Below are 19,470 nucleotides of genomic sequence, written 5' to 3'. Positions count from 1 at the left end.
AGGGGCCTGGTGCGGACCAGCTTATCCACGGCAGCAGCAGCAACAGACACAGCCCGACACTGCAAGTCCTGATGGACACCACGGCAAGGACACGGCGGAGGGAGTCTCGCTGCCGAAAATGTCCCCCTGAATCCAATTACCAGGAAACGATTAGAACCCTGCAGACAGATGGAGAGTCTACAGAACAGCTGTCTCAGATTCTTCAACAGAGCCAATGACATGAAAAAAAGGACTCTCGTACACTTAAAAACGACAGCGCCGAATGGCCTGTATAAACGTTCGGATCATAAATCAAGCACGATATTAAAGATACCTTGGGGGTATTTGTGAAAACTGAAATATGAACTATCTGATATTACTGGATTAATTTCCTTAGGTATACAATGGCGTATTAGAAGTTGTGTAGAGAAATACCAGTCTTGAGGTAACTGAGGGTGAAGTACCTGTAACTTACAAATGATTTAGCAAAAGCATATATACTATCCATTTGTGTTTGTATATGTATGGAGAGAGTAAATGTGTCAAAATGGAACAATCTGATGAATCCAGATGAAGGGTATACCGATGTTTGCTATACTATGCATTCCAAGCTTCTATAGTTTAACTTTTTTTTCCCTAAAGTTGGAGGAAGAAAATATTATTTTTTGTGACATGCGTCTCTTGTCTTCCCTTCATCAGCTCTCTAACAACTTTTAAATTTCTACTCACTTGAGATTTATAAGATATGAAGAAACAGAACAGAAAACTATTACCCTAACAAGGTGAGCCTTATGTTTTAATTCACTGAATTAGGAATTAGTTGTGAGGCTACAGAATTCTAACATTTCCAAAATCTCACTGATGACTTATTTTATATGTCAAATAGCTCTAAGTCTGGAATCAGAGAGAAGCCCAATTCCAATACAGAGCCATTTACTTTTAAATAACCTTATGACACAATGCTATTTGAGAACAATTTTTTAAGGGATATCAAATAATAAAGTGCCAACATCATTCTCGTTTGTGAAAGGCCTCCTTCCCCTGCACGCCCACTGCTCCTGAACACACGTTTCCATTAGAACCATGATTTTCACATAGTACATTGGCACATGTGTATTCTCACTGGATTGTAAAACTCCTGAGGTAAGTAGCCTGTTCTAAACCCAGAATTTAGCAAAGAAGTATGGTATAAAACAGGAACTCAACAAACATTAGTTGAATAAAGGAATAGGGAAAATAAAGATCTAAGGTGAAGATCTTTCAAGGGAATCTGAAACATGAATATTTTAACATCTAATGATACGGCTTCTCCAACATGACTGTTAGGAGAAAGAAGTAGCAGGAACCGCTTATAACAAAAACTCTAAAATGTTTACTGTTGGCCACATGGACCTTTGTCAGAGGGCTGGGAGAAGTCACTGGAGTAAAAAATAAATAGAAAAGGAGTACGTTTATGAAATAGAAATGATCATTACCTTATATTAGGAAGAGCAGTTCAATCTGAGGCCTGGCTGAGTTGTGTGTCCAAAACTTAATACATTTGATATGAAGCTACATTAATAAAAAGAATTCTGTAAATCAATAATTACATTTTATCTCTTAACTGATCAGTTAAAGATTCAAGAATTTTTCTTTTTTTCTGAGCCTATTTTAAACATTGAGTTTAAAAAAATGAACCAAACCAAACTCTTTCCCCGAGAAATTTTTTTCTTTTTTTGGAAGATGGCTATTTCAGTAACATTTGCTGTAACATTGTAATGAAATCTGTCAGGAACTGGAAAGATGAGTATCTTACTGTAAGTGAAAAGTGGGAGTATGTATGTGCATTTCTGAAAACATTAATGGGAATAGTGCCTCAAATGAAAATAATTAAATCAACAAAAGAAATTATTCTTCTTAGGCCAGTCCTGGGGACTGTGTAGTAATGATAAAGAAATATCATAGGAGGGAGGAGGCAAGATGGCAGAATAGAAGGACATGAGCTCACCCTATCTTACAGAAACACCCAAAGTACAACTAACTGCTAAACAACCACATTAAAAAAAAAAAGTTGGAATCCACCAAAAAAGATAACCCTACATCCAAAGACAAAGAAAAGTTCTGAGCTCCACATCAGGCTTCCAAGCCTAGGAGTCTGGAAATGGGAGGAGGATATCCCAGAGGGTCTGACTTTGAAGGGCAGTAGGGTTTAATCCCAGGAAATCCACAGGACTGGGGTTGTGTATGTCCTCGGACATTAAAAAGAGTGAAATACTGCCTTCTGCAGCAATATAGATGAACCTGGAGACTATCATACTAGTGAAGTAAGTCAGATAGAGAGACAAATATCATATGATATTGCTTACATGCCAAATCTTTAAAAAATGATACAAATGAACTTACTTACAAAACAGAAACCTAGATGTCTATCAGCAGACGAATGGATAAGAAAGCTGTGGTATATATACACAATGGAGTATTACACAACCATTAAAAAGGATACATTTGAATCAGTTCTAATGAGGTGGATGCAACTGGAGCCAATTATACAGAGTGAGGTAAGCCACAAAGAAAAACACCAATACAGTATACTAACACATATATGTGGAATTTAGAAAGATGGTAACAATAACCCTGTATGCGAGACAGCCAAAGAGACACAGATGTATAGAACAGTCTTTGGGACTCTGTGGGAGAGGGAGAGGGTGGGATGAATTGGGAGAATGGCATTGAAACATGTATAATATCATATAAGAAACGAATCACCAGTCTAGGTTTGATGCAGGATACAGGATGCTTGGGGCTGGTACACTGGGATGACCCAGAGAGATGGTATGGGGAGGGAGGTGGGAGGGGGGGTTCAGGATTGGGAACACGTGTACACCCGTGGCAGATTCATGTTGATGTATGGCAAAACCAATACAGTATTGTAAAGTAAAATAAAGTAAAATTTAAAAAAAAAAGAAAAAGAAACAGACTCAGATTTATAGTTACCAGGGAGGAAGGGTGGGTTGGCAGGAAGGGCAGACTCAGAGTTTAGGACTAACATGTACACACAGCTATATATTGGAAACAGACAACCAAAAAGGACCTCCTGTATTAGCACAGGGAACTCTGCTCAATACTCTGTAATAACCTAAATGGGAAAAGAATTTGAAAAATGTTGCACATGTGTAACTGAATCACTTTGCTGTACACTGGAAACTAACAAAACACTGCTAATCAACTTCACTCCGATATAAAATAAAAATTAAAAAAGAAAAGAAACATCATATTAAAGAAGCTCTGGTCCTTAAGTGAAAAGAGAAACTGAAAGGGTAACTAGGATTTGCTACCTGAAGGACTGCTGCCTACCAAGACAGAGTCAACACCAAGACTATGAAAGAAAACCTCTCTTCAAAATTCACTGGGCCATTCTTATGAACTCACTTTTTGTGAGGCAGGAAAAATAATCAGGCAAATCAAAGGTGAGGTATCTTTGGAAAATTTAATTTGGACCATATTTTTCTTTCTTTAGCTGAAAACATCAAATATTTCCATACATTTTGGGCTCCACAACTTACAAAGGGGCAGTGGGTTTCCTGCAGTTACATACTGTACCCAACTTTCTATAGAAAGATCAGACATTTTCCAACCTTGCTTATGAATAGTTTCTTTAAAATGCTTTAAAGGTTCCTTATAGTCAATGGCAAGTAGAACAAAGTAAGGCTTTTTTTTTTTTCTCCTTTTCCCCGTTTTTGGTACTGCATGTAGGAGGAATAAGGAAGGAAGACTTGTCACATCAGTGTTGGTACCCTAGGGGACCGCTGCTAGGCCCCCCACGGGCACCCCTGCTCCGAGGAGCCCAAGATGGGTAAGTGCTGAACAGCCTGTCACAGCCACGTCACGGCAGAGGGGGGGTCTGTGGGCTGTTAGTTCCTCTCGGTGTTCACAGGGCTCCTGGCCTCCAGGAGTAACAAAGGAACCAGGACCAAAACACGACCAGATGTCTCCCACCTGGCACTACAGTGGCACAGGTTCACTTCTGTGGGCCTTACAATGTGCATGTAAAGTCTAAATGTAATTAGTGAAAATAACACAAGGAAAAAAAAATCTTTACTAATTCCCATATCAAATCACTAGAATGAAAATAAAAGCATCTGTCTGATAAAACATATCTTCTATGTCAGTTGAAAGCAACTCCCCTGGCAAGATCATCTCAGTAATGTTTATCTGTCACTATTTGTACATTTCTGCCTGGTACACACATTTCTTTAATTGCATTACCTGAACAGCATTGTCACTTTTCAAACTTGCAGTCTCATTAGCTTAAAAAAGGGATAAGGCAGCCAAATTTCACTAATTTTGTTTGCTGTAAAACATCTCAGACATTAAACCTTCTTCTTCTCAAGTGTTAAGAGAACATGATTAAAAGGTAACAAACAGTTTCTTCTCTTAACAGGAAACTAAGCAGCTATTGTTGTCAAATCTATCTCTAGTAAACACAGGGCCCCTCATAAATATAAAATTAAATTCTTTTGAGGAACAGGTTTGTAATTTTAGTTATGTAGGAATTACATTTATTCACTGAATTTTTGTAGTAAAAAAAGGCGTGGTCTTTGTGTCTCTTTGCTTCTTACACAAGGGATCTCCCCATCGTCCCAGCAGGCTTGCACACAAGGTGGCGCGCTGGCCTCCCAGCCACGGCTCACACCCTCAGAAGCCCTGCAGAAACTCCTGCAGCTGGGTGACGATCTCGGTGTCCACTGTCTCCATGAGGGACTGGAAGCCTTGCTCTCCCAGCAGCTCCTGCTGGGCCTTGAGCTTCTCGTAGATGAACTGCTGCAGGGACACGGTGTGCACGGGGTCCTTCAGGGCCAGCTGTGGGACAGAGAGGAGCCACACTGTGTCACAGAAGCAAAACAAGGCCCTTTCCCTGTGAGTGACGCGATTCTTCGTAATTCCTCTCACAGCATCTGAAGTGCCTCTGCCACCCTTCTTCCAAATGACTTGAACGCAGCCTCCCCGGGGGAAGGGCTGCCAAAGAAAATCTCATTCAGTGAGTCTAACCTCAGTGCCCTGGGCCTCTGAGCACCGTCGTCTGATTAGCCCAATTTCTCAACAGCTCATCCATGTAAAGAATCAAAACCTGGTGGAAAGCACGCTAAAAGAAACAGAATGTGCCAAAGAGCATTTAAACAGTTTTAACATGATTGTCCAGGGTGCCTCACAGGAAGAGCAGGGACTTTACTGTGGCCGCTTAGTGGGGCCCTCAGGACTGACAAAGGAGACACTCCTCGTCCTGGATTGCTATGTTATTTATACACGTGTATATTCTTCTGGTTAAAAAGAGAAAGAAAAATAATTAGTAAAACTAGATTTTAACAACCCAAATATGTGTTCCTCCTCTCCTGTTGAAGTATTTGAAACACAAAAGAAATACAATTAAATTAAAAAGAACCCATCCATCCACTTCCTAAAGATAACAGTCACGACAGAAGACATTCTGGCCTCTTTGGCCTGTGGCATGCACCTACGTACATATAAATACGCAATCAATATTTCTGTTTGCACTTAAAATTATCACACAAAAAACTGTACTCTAATACATTTAAGGATTCTAAATATATTCGTCTTTTTTTGTTGTTGTTATAGGCGTGTTGAAGTAATCAGTCTAATTTAAATGTAAATTTTTTTGCAATTTTAATTATAATTTTGCTGAATGATCTTTCATGAATAGTGTTCCATGTTACTATGTATACAGCCTTTCCTCTACATTTCAGATTATTTCTTGAGGATATCTGTCACAATTTTAGAAGAATTACTAAAGTACATACATAATTTTATAACTCTTGATACATACTATCAAGTTGTTTTTCCTATGGTTTGTACCAACTTAAAAGGTATATGAGTTTTCGGCTTGTGACACTGTTAGCATTGGTATTGTCAGTATTTACATTACTTAAAACTCAAGAACTGAAAATAACACATCTTTGCTTTAAGCTGTATATTGCTCTCATTATCAATAATGCTGAACATGTACAAGGCTTTAAGTAAAGTTTCTGTGTCAGAAATTCTCCTTCCTTACCAGGGCTCAATTCTCTTCTATGCAGATGAAGTAGCTGAGTCAGATCTGCTGTTTGAGCACTGTAAGTAGATTTTAAAACAATGACCACACATAGAAAATGTAACTGAGAGGCAGAGACACAGGAGCCACGAACGTGAAACTGAATTCCTTACGTGACTATTCCAGAATTAGAGAGCAAATTCATGGCAGGGGTAACTTCAATACTCATTCTTCTGGAAAATGGGCAGGAGAAAGAACAGCAAGAACTGACAAGCCTGAACATATCATTCTACAGAATGTACAGAAATTGAATATTTAAAAATACATGCTCTCCTAAGCAACATGTAATAATGTTCAATATTACTTAAATGACTAGGAAATAGACCTCTTCCTAAAGAGGGTGTGAACTTTGTTGAAATATCATGAATAATCTCTAGCTAAAGCCATCTGCTACAATGAGTGAAAAGAAACTGAGCTTCAAGCTGAGGTTCAACAAGTCACTCTAATTACTGAAGCAAATCTTAACAGTCTGGTCTAAATGCGGTTTCAATTTGCTATATGACACTGGAAGCAGTTAGCTTATCACATCTCCACTTTAATTTTCAACAGACTAATAAAGAAAGAAAAGAAAACTCAGCAGTGGCCACAGGACTGGAAAAGGTCAGTTTTCATTCCAGTACCAAAAATGCAATGCCAAAGAATGTTCAAACTTCCGCACAACTGCACTTAATACAGAATTGTAAAGTAAAATAAAAAATAAATTAAACAAAACAAAACAAAACAAAGTAGTGCTCAAAATTCTGAAGCTAGCCTTCAACAATATGTGTACTGAGAACGTCCAGGTGTTCAAGTTGGATTCAGAAAAGGCATAGGAACCAGAGATTGAATTGCCAACATCCACTGGATGATAGAAAAAGCAAAAGAATTCCAGAAAAACATGTACTTCTGCTGCATTGACTACTCTAAAGCCTTTGATCGTCTGGATGACAACAAACTGTGGAAAATTCTTAAAGAGATGGGAATACCAGACCACCTGACCTGCCTCCTGAGAAACTTGTATGCAGGTCAAGAAGCAACAGTTAGAACCGGACAGGGAACAATGGACTGGTTCAAAATTGGGAAAGGGGAATGTCAAGGCTGTATAGTCTCACCCTGGTTATTTAACTTCTATACAGAGTACATCATGAGAAATGCCAGGCTAAATGAAGCAGAAGCTGGAATCAAGATTGCTGGGAGAAATATCAATAACCTCAGATACGCAGATGATACCACCCTTATGGCAGAAAGCGAAGAGGATCTAAAGAGCCTCTTGATGAAGGTGAAAAAAGAGTGAAAAGGCTGGCTTAAAACTCAACATTCAAAAAACTAAGATAATGGCACCTTCGTTTGATGATGGGATCACCAGTCCCATCACTTCATGGCAAACAGATGGGGAAACAACAGAAACAGTGACAGACTTTATTTTCTTGGGCTTCAAAACTGCTGCAGATGGTGACTGCAGCCATGAAATTAAATGATGCTTGTTCCTTGGAAGAAAAGCTATGACAAACATAGACAGCGTATTAAAAAGCAGAAACATTACTTTGCCAACAAAGGTCTGTATAGTGAAAGCTATGGTTTTTCCAGTAGTCATGTACGGATCTGAGATTTGGACCTTAAAGAAGTCTGGGCATCAACGGATTGATGGTTTTGAACTGTGGTGTTGGAGAAGACTCTTGAGAGTCCCCTCAAATACAAGGAGATCAAACAAGTCAATCCTAAAGGAAATCACTTTTGAATATTCACTGAAAAGACTGATGCTGAAGCTGAAGCTCCAATACTTTGGCCACCTGACGTGAAGAGCCAACTCATTAGAAAAGACACTGATGCTGGGAAAGATTGAACGCAGAAGGAGAAGGGGATGACAGAGGATAAGATGGTTGAATGGCATCACCGATTCAACAGACATGAGTTTGAGCGTGCTCTGGGAGATGGTGAAGGACAGGGAAGCCTGACGTGCTGCAGTCCACGGGGTCGCAAAGAGTCAAACACAACTGATGACTGAACAATAACAAAATCCCTCCAGATGTGGTAGAACACATATTCTTCAAAAGTGTATTGATCAGTCATGAGAAGATTAAAAACATTCATCTGCTTTGTAAGGACAGTTGTGGAGGGAAGAAGGAATTAAAAAAAAAACAAAAAACATACAGAATCTCTAACTGCACACCTTGCACGTGTCATGGGTGCTCGGTAATCACATCCGACTCTTTGCAGCCCCATGGACCGCAGCCCACCAGGCTCCTCTGTCCATGGGGTTTTCCAGGCAAGAGTACTGGAGTGGGTTGCCATTTCCTCCCCCAGAGGATCCTCCTGATCCAGGGATTGAACCCGAGTCTCCTGCACTGCAGGCGGATTCTTTACCACTGAGCCACCTGGGAAGCCCTAACTGTACACCTCAAAGGATCTTAAAAAAAAAAAAAAAAACCCACTATATTTCATTAAAAAAAAATACACAAATAAATGTCTGTTTTGGCTTGTGGTAGACATTCATTAGTCATGGCTATTAATACCTTATTTTGAAGAAATAAAACAGATTGACCAAATGATTCCCTAGAGATTATCACTGCACATGCACAAAAAAATCCAGATATTATTTTTTTTAATGTAATAATGCCTATGCATGTGTGTGCTAAGTCGCTTCAGTCATGTCCCACTCTTTGTGACCCTATGGACCGTAGCCCACCAGGCTCCTCTGTCCATGGGATTCTCCAGGCAAGAACACTGGAGGGGATTGCCATATCCTCCTCCAGGGGATCTTCCTGACCTAGGGATCGAACCTGCCTCTCCTGCATCCCAGGCAGATTCTTTATCATTAGAGTCACCTGAAAGCCCCAAAATGCCTGTAGTCACTAAAATTAAGAGACCTTGAAGTCACTACCAACATTTTTAAAACTATTACTTTTATACAAATAATGTCCACTTAATGTAATTAATTATCTGATTTAATGTGAAAATATACAAAACACCTACCATGTTTACCAAGTGGTATGTTCTCTAGAAAACAGTTTCCTAATGTAGTAAGTAAACTGGAACTAGGATGATTCTGGACATTACACATAAACAAACATAAGGAGGCTCCAAAGGGTGGAGAGAAGGCAGACCAGGGAGCCCAGCACCCAAGGAACAACACAGTGTTGAATGCGCTTTCTTCTTGCCTAATAAACTCCAGATTTGGGGCTGAAGAAGCCAGCAACTGGCAACACTAATGAGCACAGAAATCTCCAACAAAAATCTACAAGATCTCTAGCCAAAGGACCAGGAAAGGGACCACACAGCAAGGCAAAAACACTTAGATGATAACTGCTCTACTTCAGACAAGCACCACCGAGTAAACTGGCCCACTCACACTGTGCTGTTACAAGGACTCGACCCTCCCCCATGTGTGAGGGAGCCCTTGGGGATCTTGAACTCTCTCCTTTCTCACCTCAGGAGCTATCAGTGGAGGCTCTCTGGGGAACATGGCCTTCTCCCCCTACCTGGCAGTAACAAAGTGGCACATCTACTTCTCCTGCCAGAACAGGATCAGAAAAAAACAGTTAAAACAGAAGGTTTAAATGAGACTCCAAGTCTCATAATACTAAAAATGGCCATCACTCATAACACCAACCAAAAGGAGGGGTTGTGGCCAAGAGGGAAACGGGTTTAATTATAAAAGGGTTCCAAATCTTGATTCATTAATTTCAACATTCTGGCTGTGAAGCTGTAGTTTTACAAGATGTCATCACTGGAGGACATGAACAGTAACAGTTTATAAGCTAGAGAGACCATTAATCTGGCAACCTCAATGACCAAGAATACACTGGGAGGCAAGGAGTTAACTTCTAAAGATAACGATCAAAATAGTTTGGCACCTATATGCCCAAATTTAAACAAATTACTCATAGAAGAATCTTACAAAATCAAATTATTTATTCTTTCCCAAACATATTCTAACAGGTGTGATTACCTTTGCTGAGATGCACAAATGTGAGGAGATAAAAACCCACTACAAGGAAAACAAAGGCATCAATATTGAGGTTCAACTGACAAGATGGAAATACTGGGAACTATGAGAAGAAACAGAAAACTATTAAAATTCTGAACCAGACAAGAGGCAATAGGTGGTATTCTGGACTGAATCCTGCAACTAAGAGCATGAGCAGAAATCTGGTGAAATTTAAATAAAGTCTAGAGTTTAGTTAATAGTAATGTACCAAAGTGGGTTTCTCAGCTTTGATAAATGTACAATGGTAATGTAAGATGTCAACTTTGGGAAAAACTGGGTGAAGGGTACATGAGAATACTCTGTACTATCTTTGTTACTTTTCTGTAAACCTAAAACTATTCCAAACTAAAAAGATTATCTTTATGCCAGTACCATACCATTTTAATTACTGTGGCCTTGTAATATTTTTTGAAATCAGGGCATGTGATGCCTCCGGGTTTGTTCTTTTTCAAGACTGTCTTGGCCGGTTACTCAAGATCTTTTATGGTTCTATATGAATTTTAGAATTGTGTTTTTCATTTCTATAAAAACTGCCATTGACATTTTGATAGGAATTTCACTGAATCTGTAAATTGCTTCGGGTAGTACGGACCTCTTAACAATATTAAGCCTTCCAATCCATAAACATGGATATCTATTTGTGTTTTTAAATTCTTTTGTGAATATTTTATAGTTTTTGGCATACAAGTCTTTCATTTCTTAAGTTTATGCCTAAGTATTTTATACTTTTTGAGGCTACTGTAAACTTTTAATTTCTTGATTTTTTTTCTTAATTTCTAAATTTTTTTCTAAATTTCTTAATTCAGTTTTCTTAATTTCCTTTTTAGATAATTATTAGCATGTAGAAAACACACTGAATTTCTGCACATTGATTTTGTATCCTGCAACTTTACTAAATTCATTTATTAGGTCTAGTAATTTTTTTAACAGGGTCTTCAGGGGTTTCTCTATATAAGATCATGTCATCTGTAATTATGAACAGTTTTACTTCTATCATTTCAATCTGTATGCCTTTAATTTCTTTTTCTTGCTTAATTGCTCCAGCTAGGATTTCCAGTACTATGGTGAATAGACAGAGCAATGGAAATGAATAGAGAGATCAGAAATAAATCTACATATATATAGCTACCTACTCATCTTCAATAAGGGTGCCAAGAATGCACAGTGGGGAAAGGATAGTCTCTTCAACAAAGTGTGTTGGGAAATTGTATATCCATATCTAAAACCTTTACCTTATACCACACACAAAAGTCAACTCAAAATTAAAGACTTAAACATAAGACCTCAAACTGCAAAATGCCTGTAATATAAGGGGAAATCTGTATGCCCCTGGCATTGGCAATGATTTCATGGATATGATACCAAGAAACACAGGCAACAAAATCAAAAACATGGGAAACTATGTCCAACAAAACTTTAATTAACAGTTATTTTAAAATACAGATTTAGACTAAAAAATACTCTCCTTTGTGGATATATGGTTTGGGGACGAACTGCTGTAGAAGCCTGAATTATGTTCATTATATACACAGAATGTCTAATCAGTAAGACTGGCAAGTTCATTTTCAAAATGACAGAAACTGACAACCTTAGTTTGAGTCACATCCAAAGCTGATTCTTCTCAAGCTAATGGCATCAGTAGATGCCACTAGACTACAGACTTCCAATTTCTTGGTTTTGTTCTTTCTGTTGCTTCCATTTACCTAACCCTCATTCTTGCCCTTCAAGAAAGCACATGATAATTTAAGAAATATTTCCATTAAAATGGTTATAAGATTAGGAAACTTATAACATTTTTCAGTTATTAGCAGAAGATAACTAGCCAGAATTTCCTGACTCCAAGGTAATGCCAAAAAATGAAGTGTTAATAACCTGACTCACTTCAAAAGTACATTCACTAGACTTTAATAAGCAAGTAGTTCAATTCCCTGGTATTGAAATTATTACTCTAAGACAGAATGGTTCTAGTTGAACTGTATAAAGGTCCTTCTGTTGGTAATGATAGCTTTCTGATATAACAACAACTGACCCGTAAGGTGCTTAGTCTCTAAAGCTGGTACGAGATTTTTAGCTCCTGTGGTGCTACTTACCAAATGTATGTATATTTCATGAGATTTTTATTCCTTAAAACTAAAAAACATTCCATTGCATTAATCTTTAGTTTCACCCAGCATGAATTCGGTAAAGCTGAATCTTTTATTTTTCTTAGGTTATATGGCATATTGGGTCATTGTTCACTTTTCTCCATACACCTTATGATAATGTTTCAGAAATTATTCACAGTTACATTTTTTCATATACTATTTTGCTAAAGAAAAAAAAAATTTCCTACCTTAGAGAAAAATACAGAAGATCTTTTTAAAGAATAATATACTTTCTATAAAATCTCACAGATTATGTATAAACACACTGGCTATGCAATAGGACAAAAATCTTAAAAGAAAAATTTGCCTACAACAAGGTATTTAACCATGTGGCCTTTAAAAATTCTTTAGTTTGATCCTTTGTTTAAAATCATCTTCTCTTTTGACCTTTGATTGTTTCACTAAAAGGTAACTCAATTTCTAAAATATATCTAAATAATTTAAAATTTCTAAAATCTCTTAGGATATAAATTCTCCTCATTTTGTGGCTTAACAAAGAGTTTGAGGCCTACAGATAAGGCCTGCAGATACCAACCAGAACCCACTTCATAAATGATGCTTGGCAATGCAAATTTAGTCACTAATTACACCCAGCGTGAAGCCCAAATTCCAAGGGAGTCAACTGAGAGTTTTACTTTATTCTATTTTTAAATTTATTTTAATTTTAATCATTGTTATGGTTGCTCCTTGAGGAATTTAGTTTACAATTTTAATCTGATGAGCTTGTAAGTAAAGGAACTCTCTTACACTGCTGTCTAGAAAGAATGGGATGGAGACTTGTTTTATTCTATTATACCTTTCCTTAGAAGGTACATCAAATCTTTTGCAAAGTAAGTTTGAGAGAAATGTACAATTTAAACAATGACCCAAGTATTTATTTCAAGCCCAGCTCTGAGGAACAGAACATCTGCTTATTTCTTTACATCTGTCTTGGTATGGAATGTTCTCCATCAGAGCAATTAAATAGAAATCAAAATATTCTATTTATATTACTAAACTCCAACCACAAGCAAGGCGTGTGCTAGGCACAGGCTAGGCCCTTCACTCAAAATAAAGAATCCTAGGAAGCAAGAGAATCTTCAGCAATATAACCTAAAATCCTGAAAGAATGGTGGTTCAATGTACTTTGCAGCACTGGGAACAGTCTGAGAAACTTTTTAATTGCTGATGTCTAACTCTTCTAGAAATTCTGATTTAACTGGTTTCAGGCACCAGGATTTTTTTAAAAGCTCTCCAGGTGATCATGATGTACATCTAAAAGTGAGAAACCCTGTTACAGAAAAATTTTGAGGATTAAGATCTTAGAAAGTGAAAGTGTTAGTCACTCAGTCACATCTGACTCTTTGCAACCCCATGGACCATGTCCTCTATCCATGTAATTCTCCAGACAAGGATAGTGGATGGAGTGGGTTGCCATTCCCCTTTCCAGGGGCTCTTCCTGACCCAGGGATTGAACCCAGGTCTCCCGCATTGCAGCTTAGCGCTAAAGAATCTGATTGCAAAGCAAGAGCTGCAGGAGACCTGGGTTCGATCCCTGGATTGGGAAGATCCCCTGCAGGAGGGCATGGAAACCCACTCCAGTATTCTTGTCTGGAAAATCCCATGGCCAAAGGAGCCTGGAGGGCTACAGTCCATAGGGTCGCAAAGAGTCGGACACAACTGAAGTGACTTAGCAAGCAAGCAAGTTCCCATTCTGCAGGCAGATTCTTAACCATCTAAGCCACCTAAGATCTCAAGTGAACCTAAAAAAAGAAAAAAAAAAAAACAAAAAACTTTGTATTTTTACATTCATTCAAATAAAAAGAATATAGGTAACAGACTGAATAAAACATATGAAATAATTCCCATTTACTACCATCTATTTCTAGAAACTCCTCAGTGTTTCCTTTATTCTTTAGTTTCAGTGAAACATTTTTAAGTTCTTTTTGCTTACTGCATGCATAAGGAGCCAGTCAGTGTCCTTAATCTATTTCAAAAAGTAGGATTATCATCCATCAAATTGTAAACCATTAATAATTTATAAAAATGACTGAATATGAAGGCAATGAAAACTTTCAAACCTGACCATTGGCTGGTATAGCAAAATGGTTAAGAGAATTTGCAGTATTTTATGACTTGTTTCTGGGAAGGGAAATACTGTTCTATGGCTGTTTAACCTAAATTTGCTGGAGTACTTGAGATGATATCATGCACGATTTAAATTACATTGCGTGTTTATTTTAGTAAGCAGACTTGGCACAAAACAAAGAAATACACAGTGTGCCTCCAGGACTGAGTTATCTGTGGAAGTCAAATGGAAAACTCAAAAAACAACAGCATTGTGATTAACAAAGATGGGGCACTACGACTAGGTTTTAGGAAACAGCACAATTCAAGCATTTCAAAATACCTGTCCCACTATTACCTTTTAATGTTGGAGTTTATTTAAATCTAGCCTACCAACATTTATTTCATTTTCATAAAAACAGACTAATCAGAAGCAGAATATCTACAATACCCAAGGGATTTAAGACCATAAATGAGCTTGTACCAGTCTCTGAGAATTACTCTTGTTTTCTATTCAAGGAATAAACTCATAGTGAAATGGAACAAGTAGTTTCAGGAGCAATTCATCAACATCAAAGGCCAGATCTTTCCTGAACAAAGGTCACCCAAATAGCCAGAAAATGGTTCATGTTAACTGCTGACTTAACATGTTTAAAAAAATTTGCTACCACTAGCATCTAATTCAGTGAAAGGTTATTGAGAATCCATTTTGTACCATTCTACGTGTGCGTGTGTGCGCTAAGTCTGACTTGGCAACCCTATGGACCACAGCCCACAGCCAGGCTCCCCTGTCTGTAGTCAGGCTCTTCTGTCCATGGGATTCTCCAGACACAAGTGGCTTGCTGTGCCCTCCAGGGTATCTTCCTGACCCAGGGATTGAACCCCTGTCTCTTAAGTCTCCTGCACTGGCAGGCAGATTCTTCACCACTAGCACTACCTGGGAAGCCCTCAACATATATACCTGTATGTAAAATGTGCTGTGGGGCAGGGTAACATGAAAATTCGTGGTGTAGTAAAATTTTTATATTAAATGGTACAACACTGCTGCACCATTTGTTCTTTGGAATGAGACAGCTACTGTGTGTATGTGTGATAAAAGAGAAGATAAAGAGAGAAGGTGAGGAGAGGTAAAGAGGGTGCCAGGAGAGACAACAAAGAGAAGATATATCTCTCAGTTACCCAGGTCAGAAGAAAGCTAGCTGGTGATGTGGCATATCAAATAGCATCAGTATTCAGTGGGTGGAAGCAGTTCATCTGCAGTTACATGAGTGGAGTAGGAAAATGCTCGCTATCAAGCTCTCCTGGCAAGTATAATACTGGAAGCCTCTTCCCCACTGTATGGCTAAATACAATCTCAAACCTTTTCTTGCCAAAAGTTTTCTGCTCTACTTTTTCTTTTATTAAGAAAAAAATTTTTAAGTCATCAGATGATAGAATTTCTTTTTAAATACATATACATCTGGTCTACAATGAAAAAATGAGAAAATGATATTTTATTAGAAACACTGGCTTTATAACCAAACTTAGTGAGAACATATAGGTATTCTGTAAAATAACCAAGAAGTGACTCTCAAAAAAAAAAAAAAAAAAATTGAGGTTTAAAACAAAAAAAAAGACAAAGTAAAAAATTCCCTTTTATTTAGAGAAATTTTGACAGGGTGCATTACCTTCTTTTTTGAGTAGAACTCAATTTTGTTTATAAAAGACAAAATCATCTACGACATCTACTTACAGTTTTTCAATTAAAAGAAAATCTATGTGGATTTTTGGTGCAGCGGGCCACATAAGTGGCAGTCTGTCAGGGAAGATAAAAGGACTAATGGATACACTTCATGGTTAATAATTCTGGAGTCTGTGGAAACATACAAAGGTAAAAAAATGTACAAAAGAAGAGAGACTATAGTTTAACAGTCACATTACATAATGCCATTTTCTTAAAGAAAATAATGAACATCTATAAAATTCAAATGTAAAGTATGCTAAGGAATTATGAGTCAAAGATCTACACAGATAACTTTAGTTCAAAGGAAAGAAGAAAACAGTTATTAATAATAAAGCCTTCTTCCCCAAAAATGTGGATGTGACAATGAAAATGTGGAGACCGTATTTGTGGAATTTAGGGTTTATAACCCCAATTTACAAAAGTCAATTGGTATCTGAAGTTTCATCGCCTCCATTTATGCAGTTACAGTATATGAGTCAGCAAATTCAGGGCAGAATATGGTTGTACAACAATCTTCTACAATACAAATCTGATTAGGTCACTCTTTTGATGACAACTTTTTAATGCCTCCCTGTTCCTACCAAATAAAATCGAAATCCCCAGATTTCCACGGCTACTGTAACAACCACAAACTTACTATCTCTGCTCATACAGGCGAGAAGGCCAGAAGAGTCTCCCCGGGCTAAAATCCAGGTGTGTCAGCAGGACCGCTTTCCTTTCTGAAGGTTTTAGGTAGGAATCTGCTTGCTTCCCTTTTTTCTAGCAGCCTTCTCACTCCATCTTTACAGCAACAGCAGATGGAGTCTTTTGGACACTGCATCACTCTGACCCTCTCCGCCTGCCTCCCTCTTCGCTTCCATGGACTCTTGTGATTACACTTGACCCACCTGAATAATCTCCTTTGTGATCAGCCAATTAGCAACCTGAATTCCACTTTATTGTGCAACAAAACATGGTCATGGAGGACACAACATATTCACAGCTCCAGGGACTAGGGCACAGATGTCCCTGAAGATAAAGGGATTCTTCTGCCTACCACACTTAGCGTAGAGTATACCAGGCCCTCTACAACCCAGCTTCTTTTCTGATACACAGTAGGCACCTAAAAAATGTCTGAGTGACATTCCTCCCGTGGCCCACTGTTGAGTGAAATAAGAGGAAGAATTACTTCTCCTGAGTACCGCAAAATGTTTAGCAGCAGCAGCAGCTCCTACCCACTAAACACCCACAGCACTTCTCTGGACTTGTGACAACAGAAACATCTTTCAGACAATGTTGTAAGTCCTGGGGTTGGTGGGGGGCAGGGGGGTGGCGTGCGGCAGGGAGGGGTTACACTCAGTTGGGAACAACTATTAAACAAGGATCCACTGTTTGAATCCACACAATGACATAAAGCCACTTTGACTAGGGTTAAGGAAGTCATCCATTTCTTCATTTCTTCCAGCTCAGTAAGAAAGCGGGTGGGAAAGAAGTTAACTCCAATTTAAGTTAAAAGAAAGTTAAAAATAACACTTGGCTACTTTCTGTAACAAAAGCTTTCTTCTTTTATATCTGTTTTAAAGTAATTTATTTCAAAGGGACAGTTCCAAAAAAAAATCAGATGAGCTATTAATATGATCTTCACATACACTATCACATGTTAGATATTAAAAAAAGCATAAAATTATGAAAGCTGTTTCAAATCATTTCACTTTGCTGTGGTTTCTGTAAAAATGAATTCGAGTAGCTAGGATACAATGAAATCCTACAAAATAATTAATTTGTTAATTCTTTAGTTAACAAATCTTTCATCAGAAAGGATATTTTATTTGTATCCCTTTATACAGAATTAAATCATTTTAATTGTTTTCAATTAATACAAATGGACATGTTCTTTCTCATATTTTCTTCATTTGATTCTGAATCACAATAGCACACCTTAGCTATTGATAAAACTATGTCTTTATTCATATCACACAGGGTGAGACAACAAAGAAGCAATTACTTTCAATGCACTTCTCAAAAGAATTAGCTGGAATATAATGTGAATGTATGTGTGTATTAGAAAGATTTAAGAACTAGTCCAAAAGGAAAATAAACCTGCAATTCTTAGCATCAAAACAGCAGAAGTCTTATGCCTCTGACTTTCAAACAGTCTTGTTTTTGCTGCCAGTAACCGTACCTCTTTCTCACTTTAGACTGAGAGAATTAACAATTCTTTAGTAAGTGTTAGTTTATCTTAAAAATTATATTATGATGAATTTTCAAGTAAAATATCCTCAGAAATCATTAATGAGTATTAAAATACACTGTTGCTGCTAAGTCGCTTCAGTCGTGTCCAACTCTGTGTGATCTCATAGACTGCAGCCCACCAGGCTCCCCCGTCCCTGGGATTCTCCAGGCAAGAACACTGGAGTGGGTTGCCATTTCCTTCTCCAATGCATGAAAGTGAAAAGTGAAAGTGAAGTCGCTCAGTTGTGCCCGACTCTTAGCAACCCCATGGACTGCAGCCTACCAGGCTCCTCCGTCCATGGGATTTTCCAGGCAAGAGTACTGGGGTGGGTTACCATTGCCTTCTCCAAAATACAGTTAGGTTATAGTAATTAAAATAGGCAGGGATGTAGACTTCATGCAAATCTAGCCATGCAGTACCTGATAAAGATAGCATTTCAAAATAGTAAAGAAGAGGTAGGCTATGGATTAATCTTGAAAGCAGCCATATATGTATGTGTGTGTGTATAAATACATATATAAAGTTGATGCTCAATTCACTCTTATCAAAAAATTTCCAGTTAAAGATTTAAATGAAGTAAGCCCATTAAAAACATGAGAAATTATTTCTTGAGAGTGGGGGCAGCTATTCCAATCCTGCCATAAAACGAAACACAACAAAAGAAGAGTTCAAAAAAAAAGGTTAAAATTAACAAATTGCTAACAATTAAAGAGGTGAAAACAACACGTGGTGATGATCTCTCAAACAGCACTGCAGATCTGGATCGACAGGTGCTCAGAAGACAACGCTTCATCTTTCAGAAAGCGAGTCAAAGGGAAAGAGGAAAAATAAAGCCTCACTAACAGCTGTGAGGGGGAATCTGGGAAGTGAAGCAGAGACCACTATTTGCAAAACTGTACCAGGACTTACAAACAGAAAAACTATCCTAAATCACGGCATGCAAGACAAGCACTCTAAGCTCAAACTCTTTTAACACAGCTCATTGAGATCCACGTGCTCCACGTCAAGAAACCTGACGACTGGTCGAATGGTAACTGCATGAACTTGTTACAGGTAAGACCAAGGACTGCCCCAGCAAAACGACTGGCTTACAGATTCTGACCAGTCTTTGACAAAACCATTCTATGGCTAAACTTTAGCTCTCGAAGCCCTATAAAACTCTTCCTTGGTTCGCTCACTGTGACACACCCCGTGTTCCCCAATTTGTTGCATTCTCCCTCACTTTAACAACCTAACAAGCCTAACTCTGGTTCCTAGTTTTAGATACACAAGACAGACAGACAGATAGATGAATAAATGGAAACAAAGGTGAGA

The 19,470-nt window shown here is 38.1% G+C and overlaps 1 protein-coding gene across 1 annotated transcript in view; it reads right to left on the bottom strand.

The window, feature by feature from the left end:
* Positions 1–3,426: 3,426 nt before the first annotated feature.
* Positions 3,427–19,470, bottom strand: part of IPO11 (importin 11) — a 196,238-nt gene continuing 180,194 nt past the window's right edge. Inside the window, exon 30 of the mRNA XM_040262582.1 lies at positions 3,427–4,818. Within this exon, the coding sequence (XP_040118516.1) occupies positions 4,654–4,818 (165 nt within the window). The 3' untranslated portion in view covers positions 3,427–4,653. The remainder of the gene's footprint in view (positions 4,819–19,470) is intronic.

The sequence above is a fragment of the Oryx dammah genome, unplaced genomic scaffold (assembly GCF_014754425.2).
Source record: "Oryx dammah isolate SB20612 unplaced genomic scaffold, SCBI_Odam_1.1 HiC_scaffold_20, whole genome shotgun sequence".
In the NCBI taxonomy this organism is placed as follows: Eukaryota; Metazoa; Chordata; class Mammalia; order Artiodactyla; family Bovidae; genus Oryx; species Oryx dammah.
Note: the sequence above shows the minus strand (reverse complement) of the source record. Positions and strands in the feature narration are given on the sequence as shown.